The sequence below is a fragment of the Megalobrama amblycephala genome, linkage group LG12 (genome assembly GCF_018812025.1).
Source record: "Megalobrama amblycephala isolate DHTTF-2021 linkage group LG12, ASM1881202v1, whole genome shotgun sequence".
NCBI lineage: Eukaryota > Metazoa > Chordata > Actinopteri > Cypriniformes > Xenocyprididae > Megalobrama > Megalobrama amblycephala.
In genome coordinates, this window is record NC_063055.1 from 32282002 (window position 1) to 32308838 (window position 26837).

The following is a 26837-nucleotide window of genomic DNA, read 5'->3' on the forward strand; positions in this document are numbered from 1 at the left end:
TATTTAGGTATAGTACTTGATTCACAACTCACATTTAAAAAACAAGTTAAAAAAGTTGGAAATAGAATTAAATTCAATTTGGTAAATTTTAGACATATTAGGAATAATTTAACCACTGAGGCTTCAAAGTTATATATTAATGTTATGATTTTATCACACATGAATTACTGTTTGACCAGTTGGACACAAACAAGTGGGACTACTCTGCAATCATTAGAAAGACTCTATAAGCAGGCTTTGAAAATATTGGACAAAAGGTCTAATTCATATCACCATTGTAAAATTTTAACTAAATATGGGTTTTTAAGTTGGGAAAATATGATTAAATTTGCAGATATCCTACTTGTGTATAAAATTTTGCATGGTATGGCCCCACCTCCACTTAATGAATTTATTAAACAAAATTTTAACTTATCTACTAGAGCCACTACTAGAGGGGACTGTATAATACCTCATAGAAGAAGTGCTTTTGGGCAGTCAGTATTTTCTTATAGAGCAGTACATACTTGGAATACTATACCCATAGAACTAAGAAATATTACATATCTTTCTTCTTTCTCTAAAATGATAAAAGGGTGGTTATTGGATAATCAAATATGTATTCATAAATAGTGGTTCTTTGTTTGTTTTTTGGTCTTGTATGTATTTTTTTGCTTTTGTGTGTGTGTTTACCATCAACCTGCCAGGGACTGCAGATGAAAATTAGCCAGAATGGCTAAATCTGGCACATTTACATAAGAGACTTGTTTCTTGTGTTAATTAATGTGCATTGTCCTCTTTTAAAAAAAAAAAAAAAAAAAAAAAAAAAAAAAAATAAATAAATATGTGTGTGTGTGTGTGTGTGTGTGTGTGTGTATATATATATATATATATATATGTGTGTATAATTATATATAATATATACAATCCCCCCCCCCCCCCTTTTTTTTAAATTCAACCCTCAGATCAGTATTTACAGGACACTATGGGTCACCTGCTGGGCTGTCTGAAAAAAGAAAAGGAACGAACAGCAGCATTTCAAGCATTGGGTCTGCTGGTAGTGGCTGTAAGGACCGAAATTCAGCCCTACCTCACCAAGATCCTGGAGATTATCAAAGCTGCACTGCCACCTAAAGACTTTGCACACAAGTAAGAACCTGAAACCATCCAAATCCAAACTTTCATGCACAGTTCAGATCCAAACTCACAGTGCACAGCTCAGATCCAAATGCTATCCAGAGGCCTAAAAATTAAAGCAATAATCCACGAGAGGGCATACAGTGATTTTTAAGCAGACAAACCATATAGCTTCTAGTATTTATTGTTTAAAGAGTATGATTATGATCCATGTTAAATAAATTATTACTATTAACTTTTATAATAGCGTCTGTTGATACCATGAAAATGGCCATTGAATAGTTTCTTTCTTGTGTTTATGTATTTTCACTTGACAACTTGTACCATAGACAAAAGTAACGAAGCCACTATTTGTTTAAATACAACTGTTCGTACAACCATGAGTAAGACACTTCTGATTTATTATTTGCTTTTTTTTTTTTTGTTGCTAATTTGCTATCATCATTTACTATGTTCAGCTGCAGGGTGTATTTATAATTTACAGAATCTCATTCAGCCATTTAATCATTTAGCAGACAGTTTTCTCCAAAGCGATTTACAAATGAGAACAATAGAATCAATCAAATCAACATGAGTGCAACAGTATGCGTGTCGTGTCAAGTCCCAGTTATTCCAGCAAAGTGCACATTGCAAGGATTTTTTAAAAATAAACAGAGAAAGACAAATAGGAAAAAAGTAAGTGTTACTGAGTGACAGATCCTAGTGTTGACATGGATAGACACCTCACCCCTCCAAGATACCCTGAAGGATCTACCTGAGAGGTAAGATTTGAACCACTAGAGTGTGGTTCCCGTGATACCCTTTGTCATGAGGGTTGACAGGAGGATCTAATGGTTAACTTTGTCAAAAGCAGCAGACAGATCCAGCAAGATGAGTACTGATGATTTGGAAGCTGCTCGTGCCAGTCTCAGGGCTTCAGTAACTAAGAGCAGAGCAGTCTGTTGAGTGGCCACTCGTGAAGCCAGACTGGTTGTTGTCCAGGAGGATGTTCTGTGTGAGATTAGTAGACAGTTGGTTGAACACAACTCTCTCAAGTGTTTTTGCAATGAATGGAAGAAGGGATACCGGTCTGTTTTCTAAATGTTTTCTAAAAGTGCTGGATTTAGAGTGGGTTTCTTAAGCAGTGGGGTTATCCTAGCTTGGAAGTAGGGTGATTGGAAAAGAAGAGTTCGGAAACTTCTTCCTCCGAGAGTATAGAGAAGGAGGGGAGAATGTGTTTTTGCCGAACGTGTGTGTTTGCTAGTAGTACAAATTTTAGTAATAAGTTAGTAAGTTTGCTGTCCAATGTTTATTAGTGCAAGGCAACATGACTAGAGTTCAACATGAAATTCAGCTCATATGTTAATTCATGACTTTGAATGTGACATACACAATCAGATTTTAAAACTCTCCTAGTGTACTAGTTTTGTTACTGTTTCACTAAACATGAAGAGTTTAGAGTGTTATGAATTTGATTTTCTTTTGTTTTTCTCCCTCTGTCCTGTGTTGTAATCTTTTAGGAGGCAGAAGACCATGCAGGTGGATGCTACTGTATTCACTTGTATAAGTATGCTGTCCAGAGCTATGGGGCCTAGCATCCAACAGGATGTCAAAGAACTTCTGGAGCCCATGTTAGCTGTTGGTCTCAGGTACTGTACCAGTCAAGCTACTTTGAGATAGTGTTTTATTCTCAGTTTTTCTCAGTTATTATTAACTAATGATAACTAATGACAATAACTAATAAAACTTATTAAACACAAATGCAGTTAATTGTGCACAAAACTTTTGCTTGTATCGTACATGCCAGAAGATTCAGACATCATTTCTCTCTTCTCTTTAGTCCTGCACTGACTGCAGTGCTGTATGACCTGAGCAGACAGATCCCACTGCTGAAGAAGGACATTCAGGATGGTCTGCTAAAGATGCTTTCACTTGTGCTCATGCATAAGCCACTGCGTCACCCAGGTATGCCCAAGGGCCTGGCATACCAGTTGGCATCACCCAGCCTGACCAACATCCCTGAGGCTAGCGATGTGGGCAGCATCACCCTGGCACTGCGTACTCTCGGCAGCTTTGAATTTGAAGGTACAAGACACTTTAGATGATGACGGTTAAAATGCCATTATTTTAGTTTATTCATGAATTAATTTGACTAGTTTTAGAAATACTGGTTTGCAAAGAGCTACTATTAATTATGTACTTTTATGAATAGTGTCTTAAAATGCACCTATTGGTCAAGGGCATGGAAGCTTCTAGTAACCTGGGCTATCACCTATCATAGTCAAGTCACCTTTATTTATATTGCACTTTATACATTACATATTGTTTCAAGTCAGCTTTACAGTGATAGGAAAATTATTCAGTGATGCAAACAGAGTTCGTTTAGGTTGTAAAGCAGCTCTGAAAGAAAATAGTGTCATTATTCAGCTGAAGTCAGTTCAGTGTTGATTCAGTTCTGTTGTAAAGATAATCAATTATTATATTTGTTCATTTCATCTATAAAGCACTTATGCAGAAAACAGTGATGTCATCATCTGGCTCAGTCCAGTTCTCATCCAAAAGTGTCGGTGCAGTCTAATCAACCTCTGTGAAGTTGGCACCCCATAAAACAGGATAATCCCCAAAACTATGCCATTCGTTTGTGCTACATTTGTGCTGATTTGTGCCGCAAAAACGAATGTTTGTGCTGGTTTGGTGTTTGAGATATTGAGCATTATTTTTTTTGGTCGTGTGACGTCATTCTCCACCCCATGTCATTCATATCGATCCAAACCGATTGTGCTGGAACAAGTTTGATGTTACAGATTTCATATTTTGTTTAATTTGATAACACTTAATTGTTTAATGTCTGCAACTCCTTAATGTTATCCATGGCACTTATTTTCCTGTTCACCTCATTTATGGTTTAGAGCTCCATCTAGTCGCAAGTTTGACGTTGCTTTAATTCTGTGATTTTCTGGTTTTCACGTGAATCAGGAAGTAGTGAATGCTCCATGCAGGCAGCGGTAACGATGGCTCTCTTTAATCGCCATATATCTTTGTAATCTTTATCCTTGCAACAGCATCGCTTGTAAGTATTTATTTGATTTACATGGATGTTCATTATACTTGCATATTAATGTGAATTGTTGGGTTTAAGATAATTATTAATAATTTTCCATCCAGCTATTGCATTAGCCACATTGTGCTTTAGTGTCATATTGCTGTATTCATTATTTACATTACAAAATGATATGTTTATTTGCACACATTATTGTGGATGTTGATATGATGCTGTAGTTGTTGGTAATTCCTGGACATTATTATTGAAATATGTTTATTTGTTTATTTGTAGTTTCACTCCATACCCAAGACCATTAAACCTGTGGGCAAACAAACTTCTTGTCTTCAGAGTCATGTGAGGGAAGGGAGTTTATCTGACTGTCAAAACACTAAAAACATGTTGAGGACAGTACAGTGAAAAAGCAGCTGCAGGAAAAGTTACAGCAGCAGTTTGGGAAGTTTCAAGTAAATTGAACGAGTATTGTGTGCTCAATGGAGTCCACACCTTCACTCAAAACCAGATCATATTTGTCATGTTCACGATCAGGCAGCTCCTCTACAAATGCTGCAGCTGCAATGGCCAGAGCAAAAGCTGAAGCAGCCAAAGCACGTTTAATGTATGCAGATGAAGAGGAAAGAATAAAGGTGGAGAAAGCCAAATTGGAGGCAAAAATGGATAAAATGGTGTTAAAGAGAGAAACCGCTGCAGCCGTAACCGAGGCAGAAGCTCTAGAAGCAGCTGTTGACATCAGCGTCCATAGTAAACATGATCCTCCACTGGTAACGGCTCCTGTTGCAGTTATGCAGTGGACATGTGAATACGTTGAACAGATGAATCTACATGCAGTCACAGAATCGGCATCAAAAGCAGAGCCTCTCCCTCCAGATGAAACCATACAGCCTCACACAGAGTTACCTGTCAGAAATTCCATTCCTGCTACATGTTTCAAGGCAGAGAGTTGCTCGGACGATGCTGAATTTTATCATATGCAACCAAGGAAAGATTCTGCTCAACCATCACAATTCTCACCAGCCATGAATCATCCTTCTGGTAACACTCAAGATGATAACCAGCGCAGAAGGCACACACGTTTAGCCCAAAGCAGCACACCTCCTTTCCAAATGGCAAGTCCAACACTTCAACCTTCTCAACAAGACAAGACAGACATTTCAGACTTTGTCAGATATTTTGCTCGCCATGAACTTGTTAACACTGGTTTAATACAGTTCATTGACCAACCAGAAAGCTTCAGAGCCTGGCAGCGGTCCTTTCAAAATGCTGTAAGTGGTTTGAACTTGACGCCTAGTGAAGAAATTGACTTGTTAGTCAAATGGTTGGGAAAAGAATCAGCTGAGCATGCTAAACGCATGAGGTCCGTACACATTAATCAGCCATTGAAGGGTCTTGACATGATATGGACTAGATTGGAAGAGTGTTATGGTGCTCCAGAGGTTATCGAAAGAGCACTTTTCAAGTGTATTGAAACTTTTCCAAGAATTTCAAGCCAAGACTACTCAATGCTTCATGAGTTGAGTGATCTTATGGAGATAGAGTCAGCCAAAGCTGAAGGTTACCTTCCAGGCCTGTCATATCTGGACACAGCCAGGGGTATCAATCCCATAGTTCAAAAGCTGCCATTTAATCTACAAGAAAAATGGCTGTCACATGGCTCTGGTTACAAAGAGAGGTATGGTGTTACATTTCCCCCCTTCGAGGTCTTGGTTGACTTTATAAGTCAGCAAGCTAGAATAAGGAATGACCCAGGGTTCAACTTTTCTATTCAAACAGATTCACTTCATAAACCAGACAAGGCTGGTTGGAAGCCAAGCAAATCAAGAGAAGTCTCAGTTAACAAGATAAGTGTATCTTCCCTTGTTCATTTTGACACAGATAAAGATGAACGGAAAGCTGAGGATGCTGAGAGACTTTGCCCTATTCACAAAAGACCTCACTTACTGAGGAAATGCCGTTCCTTCCGTGAGAAGCCTTTGGAGGAACGTTTTGCATTTTTGAAAGAAAAGAGAATCTGTTTTAAGTGTTGCTTAGCCACTACACACACAGCTAAGAACTGCAGATTTGTGACTAAATGTTCAGAGTGTGGAAGTGAGAAACACATTTCTGCACTGCATCCAGGCCCAGCTCTAAAAGCTCTAAAAGCTCAAGAAGTAGCCGCCTCATCACAGCATGGCGGGGAGGAAGTTTCCACGGCACCGACTGAAGTGGAAGCTCATTGCACTGAAGTTTGCAAAGGTGACTTTAGCAATAAGTCATGTTCAAAAATCAGCTTGGTGAAAGTCTACCCCAAAGACCGTCCTGAGAAAGCACTGAAAGTCTATGTGATCCTTGACGAGCAGAGTAATAGGTCGTTAGCTCTTTCTGAATTCTTTGATGCCTTCAAAGAAAACGCTCCAGCTTCTTCATATACCCTTAGAACTTGTTCTGGAGTGACAGAGACCATTGGTCAAAAAGCATCTGGCTACCAAATCGAGTCTGTAGATGGAAAGGTAATCCTCTCCCTACCAAGTTTGCTAGAGTGTAACAGCATTCCTGATAACAGTGCAGAGATTCCCACACCCAGTGCTGCTCTCTATCACTCTCACCTGAAGCCTATAGCTCCATTCATACCAGAGTTGGACCCAGATGCTCCTATCATGATTCTTCTGGGTCGTGACATTATAAGAGTCCATAAGGTTCGCAGACAGGTAAACGGTCCTCACAACGCTCCTTATGCACAAAAGCTTGACCTAGGATGGGTGATAGCTGGCAATGTTTGTCTGAACGGCATTCACAAGTCTAATACTGTGAGTACATTCTTCACTAACACAAAGGAACAACGTCCATCCATCTTTGATCCCTGTCCAAATGTTTTTCATGTGAAAGAGAGAAACAGTAATGTTTGGAAAAATTACAATGGAATGTGTTCTATGTAGCAACTTGTTTACAATCACAAAGTTGGTCAGTTTGGTCAAGAAGTGTTTAAGGTTACCTGTGATAACAAAATGGGCCCATCTATCCATGACCTGTCGTTTCTTTACATTATGGAACAAGAGCTGGAGAAAGACGAAAGCAATAGCTGGGTAGCGCCATTGCCTTTCAAAGCTCCAAGGTGCAGACTCCCTAACAACAGATGTCAAGCCATGAAAAGGTTGTCAACCTTGAGACGTAATCTTGAGAGAAACCCAGAGATGAAACAGCACTTCTTTACTTTTATGGGAAAAGTTTTTAGTAACAACCATGCTGAAGAAGATCCCCCTCTCATGGAAGGAGAAGAGTGCTGGTATTTGCCTCTCTTTGGGTATATCACCCTAAAAAACCCGGGAATATAAGAGTTGTCTTTGATTCCAGTGCCCGTCATGAGAATGTCTCGCTGAATGATGTTCTTTTAACTGGACCAGACCTGAACAACACCCTTCTTGGGGTGCTCATGCGATTTCGCAAGGAAGCTGTGGCCATAACAGCTGACATTGAACAAATGTTCTACTGTTTCCTAGTGAGAGAGGGTGACTGCAATTTCCTAAGGTTCCTGTGGTTCCATAATAATGACCCATCTGAAGACATCACATGCGGGTTCATGTGTTTGGCAACAGTCCATCTCCTGCTGTGGCCATCTATTGTCTCCGGCAGTCCATCAAAGATGGTGACCCTGAGGTCAAGAACTTTGTGAACCATGACTTCTATGTTGATGATGGTTTGAAGTCTCTTCCTACAGTCAAGGAAGCAGTGGACCTGCTCAAAAACAAACAAAGGACTTTAGCTGGTTCCAACTTACGACTTCACAAGATAGCTTCTAACAGTAAAGAGGTTCTAAAGGCCTTTCCACCTCAGGATAATGCCAGTTATTTATTCTTGGATTGAACTTGGAGTCTGAAATATGACACCTTTACTTTCGAAATAGCTACTGACTCAAAGCCCTTTACTCGTCGAGGTGTCCTATCCACCATTAATAGCATCTTTGATCCCCTTGGCTTTGTTGCTCCAGTCACGATCCAGGGCAAATTCATCATGAGAGAGCTTAATAACCAGAATGATGACTGGGACTCTCCTCTTCCCAAAGAAATGGAAGAAAAATGGGAAATGTGGCGACTTTCACTTAAGGATTTAAGTAAGCTCCAGATTCCAAGATGCTACACAAACATATCACCTTCTACAGCTACACGAAGGCAGTTGTTTGTCTTCTCTGATGCTTCAATAAAAGCAATAGCTGCAGTGGCCTACCTCAGAGTGACAGATTCATGTGGAATCAACCATGTCGGCTTCATCATGGGTAAAGCAAAACTCAGCCCAGAGCAAACAGTTCCCCGTCTTGAGTTGTGTGCTGCGGTTCTGGCAGTAGAACTGGCAGAGTTCATAACTTCAGAAATTGACATACCTTTGGATGACACTACTTACTTTACAGATAGTAAAGTAGTGCTGGGCTACATATGTAATGAGACCAGGCGCTTCTATGTATATGTCAGTAATCGTGTCCTCCGGATTCGCAAGTCTTCACATCCAAATCAATGGAAGCATGTGCACACAGATAAGAACCCAGCAGACATTGCAACAAGGTCTGTCACTGCTGCTCATCTCCAAGACACCAATTGGCTTCATGGACCAAAATTTCTGAAAAACAACCCTCAGACTCTACCTGAAGAGAACACATATGAGCTTGTGGATCCTTCTTCAGATACAGAGGTACGTCCCCAAGTCTCCACATTGAAGACCACATGAGTAAGAGTCTTGGAACACAACGCTTCTCCAAATTTTCCACTTGGAAGTCTATCACTCATGCCATTGTACGTCTTCTTCATATATCTCGTCAGTTTCATAAAGGTTCTACAACAGAAACGTCAAGCTGCAAGGGCTGGCATTACTGTTCCAGTGCTCCAACAGTTGAAGAACTCTTATGTGCTGAAAAAACGATCATCAAAGCAGTCCAACAGGAAACATATGCCCAAGAGTATAAGAGCTTGGAAACAGGGGACAAGCTCTCCAAAAAAAGCCTCCTTAAAGGCTTAGACCCATTCATAGATGCAGACGGCCTGCTAAGAGTAGGAGAACGATTAATAGAAGCACAGATTGAGCTTGATGCAAAAAAGCCCCTTATCATCCCTGGAAAACATCACATTGCAACACTTTTAGTTAAACATCATCATGAGAAATTGCGACACCAGGGACGACATTACACAGAGGGTGCAGTGCGTGCTGCTGGATATTGGATAGTTGGTGGGAAGAAACGTGTTTGCAGTGTCATTCATGAATGTGTCACTTGCCGAAGACTACGAAGGGAACCACAGACTCAAAAAATGGCTGACCTTCCAGCAGATCGTGTATCCACAGATCCCCTGATCCCCCATTTACAAACGTGGGACTAGATGTAGGGCTGGGTGATATGGCCTAAAAATAAAATCTCAGATTTTATTTTTTTTTATTCGATTTACGATTTTTTTCCGATTTTTTCCCCCCTACTTATTAAGGAAAGCAATAAACAATACAAACGGCAAACAACTTAAAGCAAATTTTGCTTTTATTTAATCAAAAGCAAGACAAATGTAACCCCCATTTCTGGGATGAATAATAAATAAATGAACACCCTCTTGGAATCAAAGTCCCAGCTGTGTTTTAAGTCACACTTTGTAGTCTAGACTAAAAGGAGACAAACATTTACCTTGAGAGTAGCACCATTTTCTAAAGCATTAACAATACATTCAAATCTGAGGAAAACTAAACAGTGACATTTTCCATTGTATCTAGCCCAAACAATGCAACAACATACAGGGCTACATGGCATGAACATGCACTGCATCTTACTCTTAGCAGAATTACATTTTTCAAACCAAAAACAGAAAAAATACTCTGTCTTTAATTGCACTTTGCATAGAATTTTAAATAACAACACAAAGAGGCAACACCTCTGTCTTGGGTAAAATTAGTCTGGGTAAACCCAGCCTGATCTGCCAGCGATTTGATTTCGCTCGGCAACTCAGTCTGGAAACCCGTGCATTCATTTCTATTGCTTCTGTTACACTTTTGCGGGAACCAATCACAGACTGGCTTATCCACCTTGCTCGCTATTGGCGGGTATAACACGATGACGATAGAGAAGCGACGGCAAGCAGCTTTCAAACTCTATCTGATCTACCAGTCTCTCGCACGACCGTCACTCCAAAATAACAATGCACAATCACAGTGACGCCAATTGTGTTAAGCATTTACTTTATCTGAGAGAAATGTAGCAGAGCGTTGATCCGACAGTCTCTTCATAGGAAGATTACAAACGGTGATTGATGACACACAATGATTCTCTGCTGTTATTTTGGTGGTTTGCTTCACGATGTGAGTACAGGACTCTTTTACTTCAATGCCCCTTGATGGTAGACAATATTTTTATTATTTGCTCTATATATTTCGTCTCCCTGCTTCTTGAATCTCGCGCCGCCTGAGCTGACTGGAATTCTTTTTGGTTGTCATGACAATGACGTAGTTTAGAGCGGCTATATTCCGCGTTCATTTACACTGAACCAGAACAGTATCAGAGTCGCCTTTTAAACTCTCGACGATGCTGAATGACTTCTTTAGTTAGCAAACAAATTGCTCGAGTGGGTGTAAATACCGATCATTTTCATGTTTTTTTGCACAACCTGCAAAAATCGCTCGATGCCATTGTTGCTTCTGCAAACTGCGGATCAATGCTACAAAACAAAACAAACTAACCCTGCGTCTCAATCAGCTCCCTATTTCCCTAGGTCGTGAATCAGTATATCATGAAAGTGAATGTGGCTGATTCCCTGATCAGTGCCCTGACTACTGAACTAGGGAGCTGATTGAGACACACGGTAAACCTGTCTGGAGTTTTCGCATCGCTCTGCAAAGTACGTCACCCGGATCGTTGATCTGATTGGTTGAAGGACTATCCAATTGCGTGAATAATGCTCATTGATCACGCCTCTTGTGCAGTAGGAAATACATAGCAAACTCCCCAGACCAATGTTCAATTTTAAATTAAGCTTGGTCTGGTGATAGCCAGACTAGGGTAAAATACTAATGTAAACAAAAATTTAGCAGAGTACAAAATGTGCAAAATAAATAATACATCAACTCTAACTGAAATCGATAAAGTGCAAACTTTGCTTTAAAAAAATAAACCGTGCCCTTTGTGTCCCTGAATGTATGAACAGGAAAGAAAAATCACATTTTGGTTGAGGTGCAGAACATGAGATATGTGCTTAAGTTGCTGTCAATAACATTTAAACATTTTTGGCAAGGAAAATCAGCCTGTCCACTGCCTCTGGCTTGAGGCAAGCTCTGCTGCATGTGACAACTCCTCCCCCCACACTGAAAAGCCTCTCAGATGGGGCACTTGTTGCAGGGATACTGAGGTATTTCTTGGCCAGGTGACTGAGCCTTGAGAAGTTGGATTTTTTGCTCTTCCACCACTGCAGTGGATCAGTGTCAGGGTCTGCCTCTGGCAAGAGCAGATAGGTTGCCAGTTCAGTCTCTATTTTAGCTTCTTCCGACTGGTCAGAGGTTGGCACAACAACACTCTTCTTGAAGAAGGTTGCCAAGGTCTTTTTCCTCTTGGGGTCTGGCTGAGGCCTTGCCTCTTCCTGGTCCACCTGCACAACTGGACCAGGCTGTGGTGTGCTTTTGTCAGTGGGGAAAGACAGAAGTTCACTGACAGCTCTTCTTTTGACGTTCTCCACTTTGTCTGGGTCGATGTAGGATGTCCGGAACCTTGGATCCATCAGAGAGGCCATATCCAAGAGCTCATCCTTGACAGGATCACTGTATTTGTCAACAAGGTATCCCAGTATGTTCCTTTTTATTGTTTTGGTAAGCTCGTTGTCCTCAGGCTGCAAAAGACTGGTTTTGAACAGATGGATAACAGGCTTGATGTATGAGACACTGACATACATTTTCCCTGATAGCGCATCTGTAAAGTCTTGGAGTGCTTTAACCGCCTTGTTTACTGACTCCAAATCCTCGATGTCTTGCCAAGACGGCACAAGATGGCGGCTTTTAACATCAGACCCCAGGACACGGGCTATAGCCTTCTCCTGTTCCAGGAATCGCTCGATCATCTTTTGGCGGGAGCCCCATCTGGTTGGGGATTCTGTTGTTAGCTGATGAGGGGGAAGGCCAAGCTCTGACTGAGCTACACCCAGCTCTCTTCTTTTCTTCCAGCTGTAGGAAAAAGCAGCGACTATCTTCTTGCAAACTCCAATGGCACGATCTATGCGGGGATCCTTAACACCATTCTCTGTATGATAAAGAATAAAACACAAAGACATACATCACTATTGGGGACTTTAATAAATATCAGTCTACATCCATCTAAAAATTATTTCTTTTCTTCTGTATTTCAAAACTTTGTCATTCCAAAACTCAGACACTGCAGATACACAAATAGAATTTTGTTTACTATAGGCATATGTGCAGTTTGTGGAGAAATTTGAATCCATTTTATAAAATAATCCATTCGACTGTCTTTATGAATCAAATACAGGTCAAATGGACATGCCATATTGAAACGTTTTTGCCGAGTTTTTTTTTTTTTTTTTTTTTGGCTAGGCCTAACTAAAAAAAAAATATTTTAAACTTTTTAAACGGTGGATGAACCGCAGTCAAGTAGTCAGACACTCGTCTTTTCGTAGTCGAGTCAGCGTGACTAAATGTAGGGTTGGCTGACTGAAAAAAAAAAAAGAAGAAGAAAGAAAAAAAAAACTCCTCACAGCAATCTAACCAGCACTTATCCATGCTGGACCCTCCTATTTGATTTCTTGCTTGTGTTGTTCTCAGATGTAAGTCGCTTTGGAAAAAAGCGTCTGCTAAATTACAGTAGTAGTAGTAGTAGTATTACGAAAAGACGAGCGTCATCTAGCTTGACTGCAGTTTGGATGAGGATAATATGTGCTCTGTCAAAATTTTATATTTTATTTTACTTATTGTTAGACTTACCAATAGCGTTGTGTAGTTTGTGTCCAAAGCACTGGAGGTTTGGCCATCCGTTCACTCTCAGGGCTTTAATCATGTTGGTGCTGCTGTCAGTTGTCATGCAGCATAGACGATTCTCAGACAGGTTCCAGCAGTCGAGAGCGTCTCTCAGTCCCTTGGCAACAAGTTCACCTGTGTGGTCCTCGGGAAAGTATGACGTTTGGAGGGAAATACTCCGCAAATCCCACGCATTGTTAATGAAATGCACCGTTAAACTCATATAAGGTTGCATAGTCCGACTGGACCACATGTCGGTTGTTGCCGAATAAAAGGACAGCTCCTCCAGTTCTCTGCTGACTTTCTCTCTTGTGTTGTTGTACAGCTGGGGCAAGGTGACTTCACTGAAGTACTTGTGGCTGGGTAGCTCATATCTAGGGTCTAAGGTTTTAATCAAATTAATAAACCCCGTCTTCTCCACGGTATATATGGGTACCATGTCTTTGGCTATGTGCAAAGTGACCGCTTCGGTGATTGTTCTCCACCGTGCCCCTTTCCTGTCATATGCGGTGCCTTGTGCAAAGGATTCGGCTACAGTTAGCTGTTTTTTAGCTAAGGTTTGTTGGTCACTGCGGTTTTGTTCGTCTCGGTGAGACTGGCATTTTTCATATTCGGCTGGATGTCTCTGTTTCAGGTGTTGGAATAGGTTTGTGGTGCTGCTGCCTTTGACTGCGATGGGCTTTAGGCAAATGTTGCAGCGTGGGGTCTCTTGCTCCACGTCTGTCGCAGCAGACCCATACCAGTTCCAAACAACAGATGATTTTATTCCTTTCTTGGGAACAAACTTCCCACTCTCACCGGTAGCTATGTTGTCGCTTTCTGTTGCTGTTTCGTGTGTGCTATGATGTTGTTGTTGTCGCTTGCCATACTGCTATGTGAAACTAACGCTACGGAAGCTCCGGGGAGCCAAAAATGCGCTATTACACAAAAACTCAATTTACTTATTTTTTAAATCACCCGCAACAAAAAATTCGAATTAATTCATTCAATCGATTTTTCGCCCAGGCCTAACTAGATGTTTTCGGCCCATAGAGTGTGGCAGCACGACGTACCAGAGGTGGTCATGCACAGAGCAGTAATATTCACCTGCATGAGTGTGAGAGCTGTGCACATTGAGCTTATTGAGTCTTTAGATACATCTAGCTTCATAAATGCCCTGCAGCGTTTTATTGCCATTCGAGGCCCTGTGAAGCTCATCCGCTCTGACAGAGGAACAAATATCGTAGGTGCTTGCAAGGAGCTTAATATTTCTTAGAATCTTGACAATACCTCTGTCAAAAAACTTCTCGTGGATCAAGGCTGTATCTGGCAGTTTAACCCACCTCATGCATCTCATATGGGTGGGTCCGGGGAGAGGATGATTGGGCTTGCTAGAAGGATACTAGATGCAATGTTCCAACAGCTTGGACCTTCAGCACTCACACATGAGGCACTCTCCACTCTAATGGCAGAAGTTGCTGCTATAATCAATGCCCGACCTCTTGTGCCAGTGTCAAATGACCCTGATGATCCATTCATACTCACACCCAATGCACTCCTAACTCAAAAGGTCACAATTGCTCCTGCCCCAGCTGGTGATTGGGTCAAAGACCTTCATAACCGGCAGTGGCGCCGGGTACAACACTTGGCACAAACCTTCTGGGATAAATGGAAAAAGCAGTACCTGACTCTTTTGCAACCAAAAAGAAAGTGGCTCTCTAGTAAGCTTGACATTGAACTAGGAAGCATTGTGCTCTTGAAGGATGAACAACAAAAAATGAATGAATGGCCTATGGGAGTTGTTACTCAAGTCTTCCCAAGCAAGGACAAAAAAGTCCGTAAGGTGGAAGTCAAAGTCTTTAAAAAGGAAGGCCCAAAGGTCTTCATACGGCCTATCACTAAGATAATCCTTCTCCTTACTACGATGGCTCTCTTTAATCGCCATATATCTTTGTAATCTTTATCCTTGCAACAGCATCGCTTGTAAGTATTTATTTGATTTACATGGATGTTCATTATACTTGCATATAAATGTGAATTGTTGGGTTTAAGATAATTATTAATCATTTTCCATCCGGCTATTGCATTAGCCACATTGTGCTTTAGTGTCATATCGCTGTATTCATTATTTACATTACAAAATGTTATGTTTATTTGCACACATTATTGTGGATGTTGATATGATGCTGTAGTTGTTGGTAATTCCTGGACATTATTATTGAAATATGTTTATTTGTTTATTTGTAGTTTCACTCCATACCCAAGACCATTAAACCTGTGGGCAAACAAACTTCTTGTCTTCAGAGTCATGTGAGGGAAGGGAGTTTATCTGACTGTCAAAACACTAAAAACATGTTGAGGACAGTACACCGATGCCATTCGTTTATGCTCGATTTGTGCTGGTTTGTGCCGTTAAAACAAACACTGTTTTTGTAACTGTTTTCCTTCCACAGATATAACAAATATAATTCGGGAGCTGTGACCTCACTCTCCACCCCACTTCGTCTAAATCGCACGAAACCCGCGTCTATGGTTTGTGCTCGATTTGTGCCGTTAAAATGAACACAATCTATTTCCCCTCTTTAGTAATAGATATATTTTTGGGAGCTGTTACGTCACTCTCCACCCCATGCAGTGCAAATTTCTCTAAACCTGTGACATTTGTTTGTGCTCGATTTGTGCCGTTAACACAAACATTGTAACTAAAATATAAATATAATAATATTCTTTCTATAATATAATATTCTTAAATATAATAACAAAATGTTTTATGAACAGTTATGTAACTCTCCACCCCATGTCGTTCACATCACCATGAACGCCGTTAAAATGAACATTCTATTTATTCGCCCTCCATAGAAATAACAAATATAATTCAGGAGTTGTGACGTCACTCTCCACCCCATGCCGTCCAAATTGCTCCAAACTGGTATTGTTCGTTTGTGCTCGATTTGTGCCGGTTTGTGCCATTAAAAGAAACTCTGTAAGTGATTACCTACAAAATAATGAAAGCCCAATCTCCAACCCATGTAATCTAAATCGCTTCAAACTGGCATCATTCGTTTGTGCAGATTTGTGCCGTTAAAAGAATCCCTAAATGGTGACTTAAAAAAAAAAAAAATAATCCACCCCACGTCGTCTTAAATCGTTTCAAGATGGTGCTGTCCGTTTGTGCTCAATTTGTGCCGTAAAAAAAAAAAAAGCAACAATGACATTTTATATATAGAGTAGGCCTGACGAAAAAGGTTTTTACATTCAAATTGCTTAAAAGCGGTGCCCTTTTGTGCTTGATTTAGAAACATCAGTCCTATGGTCAAGTCTCTGGGACAGTAATGCAGGCAAGCCATCAAAGTAATAAAAATGCGCAAAATTTGTTTGACTTAAATAATTTACAGATGAACAAAATGAAAGAAAACACAGTGCGACAAGTTTGTGCTGCTGAGTTTATTTTTGTTGTGAGGTGCGGCGCTACACAAGTCAGGAAACCGAGATGAGAAAGCGCATCCTGTAGTTTTATTTACGTTCTGCTTTCATTGTGAGCGCACACAAATAAAAGTAAACACTTTGTGGCTGCGAATATTGTCTTAATTTTATCTGTGTGATCAAAAATGATGGAGTTGGCTATTTAACACTATTCGATCACGTTGGCGCCTCACGCACACCCACTCATAATATTCATAGCATTGCAAACTTGGCTTCGCAGGCTGATTATTATCAAAATAAAACAGTCAATCTAAACATCAAGTAATCTAAACATCTTGGCCTAATTAACTGGTTTCAGTCTAGAAGGGAAAAAACAAGGACTCAAAATATCAATATGAATATCAAATATGAATATGAATTCATTTATAAACAAAACTAATTTTATTTGTTAACTCGTTCTATTTAATGTAACAATTGCAATTCAGTTTGTACAGTGCATGTTTTATTATTATTATTATAATTATTATTGTTATTTTAAGAAATTATCCTTTGACTATAGGCTACTTTACATGGACACTTGGACAGCTCCTGTGAGTTTCTTGATTGCACAATAATTAATAAAAATTCACTTCTCTGATGTATCTACCAAATTTTTAATTAACCTGTATATTGTCCTGCACACATGCTTTTTTATTTAGTCTCAGCAGATCTTTTCCGCATATAGGCAGACTTTCCTACTATGCATTGTTTAATGTTTTTGAGGGGCGCAGAAACATGTTAAACTAGCTGTTTAATATATTTGAAAATTTACCATGCAATTATATAGTATTTTATTATTATTATTATTTGATCAAATATCTGTCCCAATAGCACAGCACAGCACACTAGTACTGGTTACAGAAGTAGGCAGGTAACATAGGCCTACGTGGTTGTGACAATATCTGGCACAAATTTGTAAGTCCATTTAAGAAGGGGTCTTTTTTTAACAGCACAAATTGAGCACAAATGAACAGCACCATTTTGGAACGATTTAAGAAGACGTGGGGTGGAAATGTTTGATTTTTTTATTTATTTTTTTCCTGTTATTTTTTTATTAGGCCTATTATTATTATTATTATTATTATTATTATTATTATTATTATTATTATAATTATTATTATTATTTTAAGTTATTCTTTTAATGACACAAACTTGCACAAATCAAGCACAAACGTACGGTGCCAGTTTTGGAGCGATTTAGATTATATAGATTGGGTTTTTTCATTATTTTTTTTAAAAAGGTAATCATTTACAAAGTTTCTTTTAATGGCACAAACCAGCACAAATGAATGACACCGGTCTGGAGAGATTTGAACGACATGGGGTGGAGAGTTACACAACTATTCATAAAACATTTTGTAGTTAAATTTAAGGTCTTAGTTACAATGTTTGTTTTTACGACACAAATCAAGCACAAACAAATGGCACCCGTTTGGAGCAATAGGCATAGGGTGGAGAGTGACGTCACAGCTCCCGAAATATATTTGTTATTACTAAAGAGGGAAATAGATACTGTGTTCATTTTAACGGCACAAACTGGCACAAATCGAGCACAAACCAACGACGCGGGTTTCGTGTGATTTAGACCAAGTGGGGTGGAGAGCAGTGTTGGGCACGTTACTTTAAAAAAGTAATTAATTATAGTTACTAGTTACTTCTCACAAATAGTAACAGAGTTAGTAACTAAGTTACATCATTAGAAAAGTACTAATTACCAGGAAAAGTAACTATTGCGTTACTTTAAAAAAAAAAAAAAAAAATGTCAAATAACTTGAATGCCCTCAATATTAAATATAAGTCTAAGAATAAATTATTTTTGATCCGACTCGTGACTCATGATCCGCTCTTGCTTATGAAATTTCTCTGTATACTGTACAATACGTGTTGGTAGCCAATAAAGAAAATGTAGTTTCATGAATATGTTTAAATAGTCCTATGTTATGTTTTAAATTCATTTACTTGATTATGAAAAGTGAACAGCATGAGTAAGATGCATCATAAGATGCGCAATATATCGGGAGTCATGGAGTGGGTCATACATGATTTTAAACACTTCATTAAGTTTTGTTTCTAGAAAGCCTTTCTTTAAAGTGAATTTAGTTTTGTAAAAATTGTATCTTAATTTTAATCAATGTTTCATCAACCAATTGCCCGGATTTAATAAATAAGAAGCAAATATAGCAGACAATATAATCATGGCAGGTGCGGGATCACTGGCGCGTGAACTGGAGCGCGACTTATAGGCTAAATGAACCGAAACTCAGCGGCTGCTTGCCTCACATACATGAGAAATATATCTATAGAAAGCTTGAAATATCTAAAAACGAAAAGAAATGGGCTACTCTGATTACGTAGCCTAAATCCGAATGAAATGTGCATTTTCTCTCTAAGCGGGTCCAGTAGGCTATGCGGAGATGATGAGAGTCAGCAATGTCAACTTCATCTTTGCAGCCGACACTGATTCAGAAAACATTACTTTATTAATAAACAATTAAAATGTCTCCTTGCTGTTTTGGTCACATTCATAATCATTCATTTTGCCGGTTCTCTCTGGCAAGCTTTATGCGTGCGCTATAGCCTATATTTATTATGATTTATTCACTCCAGTATTTAAGATATTAAATTAATATAAATGTGATTAGTCAACTAACGGCTTAAATGAATAACGTTTCTGGAGGTTCTTCAACAGATTGGAGTTGCTGTTTATCGCAGTAGATATGATCTTCGAACCAGAAAGACACAGCTTATATTTGACTAAAAGGTTTTTATCTTTATGCTCAAATAAAGTGAAATAATGAGCATATTTCAACTTTGAGAAACTCGAAATGTGGCTTTTATACAGTAAAATCTGATTTTAGCCGGTACAAATGTCAAACAGGATTTATCACTTATACTATTGCATGAAGCACAATCTGTGATTTATGATCTGTGATTTGTGCCGCAAAAATGAACGTTTGTGCTGATTTGGTGTTAGAGATATTGAGCATTATTTTTTTGGTCGTGACGTCATTCTCCACCCCATGTTGTTCAAATCACTGCAGACTGATGCAGTTCGTTTGTGCTCGATTGTGTAAAACACCATCACTTCAAATTATACTAGAATTATACTTGAAATTAGACCTCTGAATAATACTGAAAGTATTACTATAAATTTATTGCAGCATCTCCCCCTGTGCCTTTCAGTTTAGACTCATGTTTATAACTGTAATCTTGGGGGGTTGACTCATTTAAAGTAATGTAATCATCTGGTGTTAGCCAGGTTTCTGTCAAACACATCGTATCTAGGTTATGATCTGTAATCAGATTTGTTGAACATCATTTGAATTTTTAACCTTAAATGGGTTTGGGAGTTTTTTGTATTTACTAATTTGGGGAACAGACACAGCCTCACAGAGACTTGAGGGTGAGCTGTTTTAATTCAAGCCTGTAAGTAACCACCCAGAATGATTGATGGGCGATATAGCTATAAAAATAAAGAAAAAGTTGGCACACCCCAGCTACAAAAGTATAAAAGACTTTTTATTTAATGTTCTCACAAATATGTGACGTTTCTGATGAAGAACCATATGTATCGAAACGTCACATATTTGTGAGAACATGAAATAAGTCTTTTATACTTTTGGAGCTGGGGCTTGCCAACTTTTTCTTTATTTTTATTATTTGCAGTAGTTGAGCACCCTCATTGAGTTTTTTGTTGCCTGTCAAATGTGCACACTTTTTTTTATTTATTTTTTTTTTTTTTTATAATTTTTATAGCTATTAAAAAAAATATTTATCAGTATTTTTCCAAATTTTGACAATGTTTGATATACAGTATATCTTGATATTTTTGCATTTGATCTCAAAAATGTAATATGATGATTTGATGATCTGGATAGAACAGTTATTGCTGTAAATTGTATACAAATTCTTTACTGCAAAATTAAGTTAAATAATCTAGACATAGTCACTAATATTCCCAAAATTATTGCAGTATCATCACTGATATATTGCCCAGCCTACCCAGAATACCTTAGCATCTGCATAGCAATGCTTTGCAACTAGCTTTGCATAAGCTAGTATCACTTACATTTTCTTTAGGAAATATCAGTTTTTTTTTCTTTCCTCTTTGGTTCATTTTTAGGTCACTCCTTGACACAGTTTGTGCGCCACTGTGCTGACCACTTCCTGAACAGCGAGCACAAGGAGATTCGCATGGAGGCAGCGCGTACCTGCTCACGTCTGCTCACCCCCTCCATTCACCTGATTAGTGGCCACGGACACGTGGTCAGTCAAACCGCTGTGCAGGTGGTGGCTGATGTTCTCAGCAAGTTACTGGTGGTTGGCATCACTGACCCAGGTGGGAGACACAGCTGTTTAAATGTATGTTAGCTTATAGATTATGTATATACACATTTCTGTGTGCAAGTAAGTTTATTCTCATACAAATGGAATTGTATACATCCATAAATTGAATTAAAAAGTTTTGCATAGTGGAGATTCTACTTCAGAGATAGAATTACATAAGTTTTAGCGAGTATAGTTTAATGCATAGAATATTTTGTTCTGTTTATAGTAAACCCCCCAAAAATAAAGATATACTTATTTCTTAATGATCACTATTACAATTCATGAATCTGAGAATGATTTTGTCAGCTATATGTAATGAAGAAAGGACTCCTACTTAAAGCTGCAGTCCGTGACTTTTTTTGGTTAAAAATTATTCAAAATCAATTTTTGAGCAAGTACATAACCAGCCAGTGTTCAGTAATCGCATTATCTTAGCTTGATTCACAACGGTAAGCTTGTAATAATGTTTTAAAATAAGAGCGACCTGGTGGATTTCCGCGGGAAATTCAAGCATGCAGAAGTTCGTCTATGCATCGTCACGTCTGTAAACAGAAAGGAAGGAGTCCCGTCCAGGCTAGTCGGTTTTATCATGTCAGGATGCTACTTGTAGCGGATCATTTATAGCCTTTTCTCACAGCAGCTGAAATAATTAAACTTATAATTTTGATGGCGGATTGTAACCCAGAAAGGTCCAAATGACAATCATCAGTGACAACTGGAGATTCACCCATAGTCAAAAAGCAAAAGTCTTTGGACTGTGGAGTGGCTACAGAAATTTAAATTTAAATTTAATCATTTTTATTGTAGGCCTAATGCTTTTTTCCTCGGTTGGTCAGAACAAAAGTGGCAGACATGTTACTTACTTGTTCAGATGATATTTTCCAGTGAAAATTCTTATATTGGTCATACTTTCAAGACGTAGAATCTTTGATTCTGAAGTGCAGTATCCACACCGGTGCGGTGACTGACAGAAACATTAGATTCATCCGCACTGACGAGCTGTGCCGAGGCACAACGCACACACTGATAACTATTCTGCATATGACTGCAATTGCAGGCGACAAAGAGGAAAAATCGTGGACTGCAGCTTTAAATTTTTACTTCAACATACTCACTAGTTGATCAAAAAAAAATTCCTTTGCACCAGAAGTGTTTAATTTAGTTTTAATAACTTAAAGAGGGTGTAGTCATTTTTCCAATATGTTTTATTCCTTTTAATAAGAAACTCTTATTTTCCTGATTAATATTGACATGCTTTATTTGGTAATTGATCAACCAGATTTTTAATTTGTCTATATGAAGAGAAATTGCTGAATTGTGAGTTCAAAGGGGGTGTACTCATTTACACTGTGCACTGTATATGTGGCTTTCTCTCAGACCCTGATATTCGATACTGTGTGCTGGCCTCTCTGGACGAACGCTTTGATGCCCACTTGGCACAAGCAGAGAACCTCCAGGCTCTGTTTGTGGCCCTTAATGATGAAGTGTTTGAGATTCGTGAACTGGCGATCTGCACTATCGGCCGTCTTAGCAGTATGAACCCGGCCTTTGTCATGCCCTTCCTTCGCAAGATGCTCATTCAGGTATTTACAGTTTTCACAGCACATGGCTTTATTTGAAATGGTATCCTACCATACTACTCATGCTACTCTTATATATTTACACATTTCAGTGCTCCTGACTAACATATGGTTGTGTTGGTGCTGGTGCAACCACTAAGTTGTACAGATGGTAGGAACAACAGCTGATTTGTTAACATCAGCATTAAAAAATTAAAGATATAACTACTAATAATAATAGTGATATTGTTAATATTGTATTACACAGTGTATTACAAGTGAAGTTAACAATAAAATGTCTTATTTTGTCTCATTTCACATTCAAAAGTAAACCACTGATTCCGTCATATAGCAGACAGAATAGCAGACATCACAGTTATGTCACTGCAGTTGTGCACACATTGTGGTGGCAGAAAAACAATAGTAACAAATAGAGGAAAACGGGCAAAATCCATAGAATAAGAGACAAAGGTCTTGTGCCTTTGGATGTCAGAATTGAAATGGAAAAAAATAATTTTTAAAGAATACTGTCATCAAAGATGCCCTTTGAAGCTAAACGCAGACGTTTATGATTGCAAGCCATGAAATGGATAGACTGTACTGATGAAACCTGTGATGATAACTCCACTGTTAAAGCATAAATAAACAGTAGATCTGCATAATATTCGCATATGCAGGTCATAGGGGGTAGGGGTGTGACGAGACAGGTAGCTCACGAGACGGGACTCGAGATTGAGTTCACGAGAACGAGACGACAAGATTTTTACACACTATTTTTAAGAAATCCTCAATGGTGAAATGCATGACTAGAAAAAATATTCTGCAGGTGCATTTGAAATGTTTTAACTAATCATCTTAATGAATGTCATTTCAGTTCTACTTTCTGAGTATGAATTATCATATGCAGTAAAAGACAACAATACTCAAGTACTGTAAAAGGTTTTGCCACTAACTCAACTGATGGGCTTCTCTTCTGTATGATTTCAGTCTCTTTAGGCCTTACTGTACATGATTTATGAGCTTCTACAACTTTTGACCTCCTAACTGAACTCCTTTCCACAAACTGATCATAGAAATAAAAACAGTATAAGTAAAAATGGTAACGCTTTACAATAAGGTCTCATTTATTAACATTAATGTATTAACCAACATCAACTAACAATGAGCAATATATTTGCTACAGTATTTATTAATCTTTGTTTATGTTAGTTAATAAAAATAGTCAGTTGTTGTTAGTTCATGATAGTGCACAGTGCATTAACTAATGTTAACAAATTAAACCTTATTGTTTGTTCTTAATAAGATTAAGAGAAAACTGTTATTCATTTTTGTGGTAACACTTTACAATAAGTGCAACCATAATCACACTCTCTCAATATTCAAAGTGCAAATAAGCAACATCACAAGACTACTTTTCGCCTCGACGAGATCTCGTCACACCCATAATATTGGGCAATAATGTATTAGCCTTACAGTTACAGCATGAAGTAATATTTAAACCTATAACTAGGGATGCGCTTGTGTGCTTTTTCTTGTACTCATTAAAATGCTCTAATAGCAAAAACCGCTAGCACGCAGTGTGTGCACAGTGCAGTGTTTGTGTCCAGACAAAGAAACAGAACAAACACATATGGAGATATCAGAGATTAAAGATGTCTAGACTCTATGCAGTAAATGTATCTAATTAACAGAATATTAAGCATAAATTCAATATTTACAACTGTATAGCTTCTGTGCACAAGCTGATAAGTGAAGCACGCAAAGTGGACTGAGTGTACAGTGGCGTAGAAGCGCTAGCATGTTGAGCACACATGCCTTTATCACAGACATCGCTGAAAAGTTTGTAGTTTGGTCAAATATGTCAATAGCAAAGAAAGTAAAAAAAAAATGCACCTATTACTAACATTACTTGACAGTAAGGAGAGAGAGACTTCTTTTGCATACGCTTGATTGCTGATCACTCACTCAGCACACACGGCAGTTGGAAAACTAAATCTTATAAGTAGCCACCAGAAAAACACAAACTGTTACATGATTTATGTGTAACATGTGGTTCCCTACATTATTACAGGAAAACATTAGATTACTGTGCCGCTGCACAGAGCGGCTCTAAAAGTGCGCTGTAGATAAAATATGATAGAGCAATAGAATGAACAGAACAGTAACAGTAGCTCGTACAACACATTTTAACAGGCAAATTAAGCATGCAAATAACTAAATGAAATATCTTTTTGATAAATTAAGCCAACTAACATGATTCATTCTTTTAGTTTCTCTAATTATTTTATTAATTATTTAAATAATTATATTTAAATATATTTAAATTATATTCGAAAAATTACAAATGTAATGAAAATACAGGTATCTGCATTCCATATCGGCAAGTATCAGAGAAAATATCGAAATACAAAGAAAATATCAATATCAGACACATTCTGGAGAAAGTGGTATCGGTGCATCCCTACCTATAACTTTTTACATAGAAAACATTTAAACCTCTTTTTTTTCTTTTTTTTTTATCTCACAATTCTGACATTTTTTCATCACAGTTGTGATTTCATATCTCTAAATTTGGACTTTATAAATAAGACTGAATTGTGGGATGTAGAATAGGCAGAATATGGAATTTAAATCTCGCAATTCTGATTTTAGAATTCTTTTCTAAAATTCTTTTCTAGAATTAGAATTATTAACTTGTAATTGCAAGAAAAAAAGTCAGAATTGTGAGATATGAACTCAAAATGACCTTTTTTATTCTTTTATTTGCGTGGCTTTTATAGACTGCCAGTGCAGAACTGTCATTTTTGTCAGCGTGGAGTTGACAAAATTACAGTTTATCTGTGCAAAAACCACATAACTCAAACTCAGATCTCCCATAACAGATTTCCTGCCACCAGGTAGGCTCTGCCCTCAAAACAGGTTATTGCTGTTTGAAAACCCAAATGGACACTAAAATTCAGTTGTGTAGGTTTAAGCAGTTCCCTTGTGCTTAGGAATTGTAAATATCAGATTTTACATTGAATGCTTGTGACTGAATAAAATAATCACATAGCTGAATGTTTTTGAAAGGTTTTATTTTTTTATTTTACTTTATTTGGATTAATAATTGGGTCAAAAAGAGGAGTGACACTTTACCTTTGCAAGTATGGCTGTACTTTCACAGTTTGCCTGCTTGTTGCTTAGCAGATTTTGCAACCAGCCACTGCAAGGATTTGTCAAGTCACCTTTATTTATATAGCATTATGTTTCTTCACAGTAATAAACAGGAAAATAATGATCAATGATGCAATCTTCATTAAATGCTGCATTTATATGGTTGTACTCATTTGTAGTAATCATTTAGGGTTTTTTAAACTGGACAGTGGTTTGATATCTCGAGTCACACCGACATTATAAAGGGTCGCAAAATGTGAACATTTAGTTAAATTCTGCAGTTCTGAGTATTTAGTATGAATAATGTGCATTGTAAGCAAGTTTTCCGCACACATGGGATACCCTGATGACCATCTACATTTGCCAAAGCATACAGCAGAGCGTACCAGACAGAATACTGTATCCTACAATGTACTCAACATGACCTTCCAAATCATAATTTTCAGAATGCCAAAGGTCTGTTTTTATTTCAAAATAAGTGTGCACATCCAAACATTTTTTTGGATACTTTGATAAGTTTTGCCAGTTTTACCCACCCCCGTTGTGGTTTTCTTTTTTTCCTCCCACAATTGCAATGTTATTTCTCACAATTTAAAGGGTTGTCATCTTTCAATTTTTTTTTTCTAGATATCGCACTGATTAGCAATTATCTGATGCTCTGATATTTGTAATTGTAATTTAATGTTATTTAAATATAACTCACTTGAAAAGACAATGTTTAGTTCAAATTTGTACTTGCATATCTGTGATTGTAGACTGGATGAAAATATGCATGAAATAAGACAATAGTTGCATTACTCATGTTTTTGTAATTGAGTTACATTTTCAACTTGCTCAATTGAGTAATATTTATGTACACCTGCAGAAAGTGCATGGAATTGGAGTTAATAGATTTTCCAAATCCTTTTATTAAATATTTGTCAATTATTATTTTTTATTCATATTATGTTGTGAATAGACTATATTGTTTTCTCAAAATAATGACATTAAACATGGAGTATAAACTGTTAATTCTATGTTAAATAGTTATATATAATGTATATTATACATATTATTATATATTATACATTATATGTAATGTAAAATATAAACCAAGGCACATTTAAAAATTGATTTAAGACTTGAAGTGGCCAAGAGCAGTCTGATATGGCCTAGCTGCTGTGTGTTGAGCTACAGCAGGCCTCGATGGCCAGAGTTGAGAACCAGAGTACCATGAGCTATCTGGTGGATTTTGAATCCACGTGATC

The 26837-nt window shown here is 38.0% G+C and overlaps 1 protein-coding gene across 2 annotated transcripts in view; it reads left to right on the top strand.

Moving 5' to 3' along the window:
* The window catches only part of mtor (mechanistic target of rapamycin kinase), a 110351-nt gene that overhangs the window by 35083 nt on the left and 48431 nt on the right, over window positions 1–26837 (top strand). For both annotated transcript variants that reach the window (XM_048210663.1, XM_048210664.1), the window contains exons 9-13: window positions 945–1128; window positions 2616–2744; window positions 2936–3180; window positions 20673–20888; window positions 22256–22461. In XM_048210663.1, the coding sequence (XP_048066620.1) occupies window positions 945–1128; window positions 2616–2744; window positions 2936–3180; window positions 20673–20888; window positions 22256–22461 (980 nt within the window). The remainder of the gene's footprint in view (window positions 1–944; window positions 1129–2615; window positions 2745–2935; window positions 3181–20672; window positions 20889–22255; window positions 22462–26837) is intronic.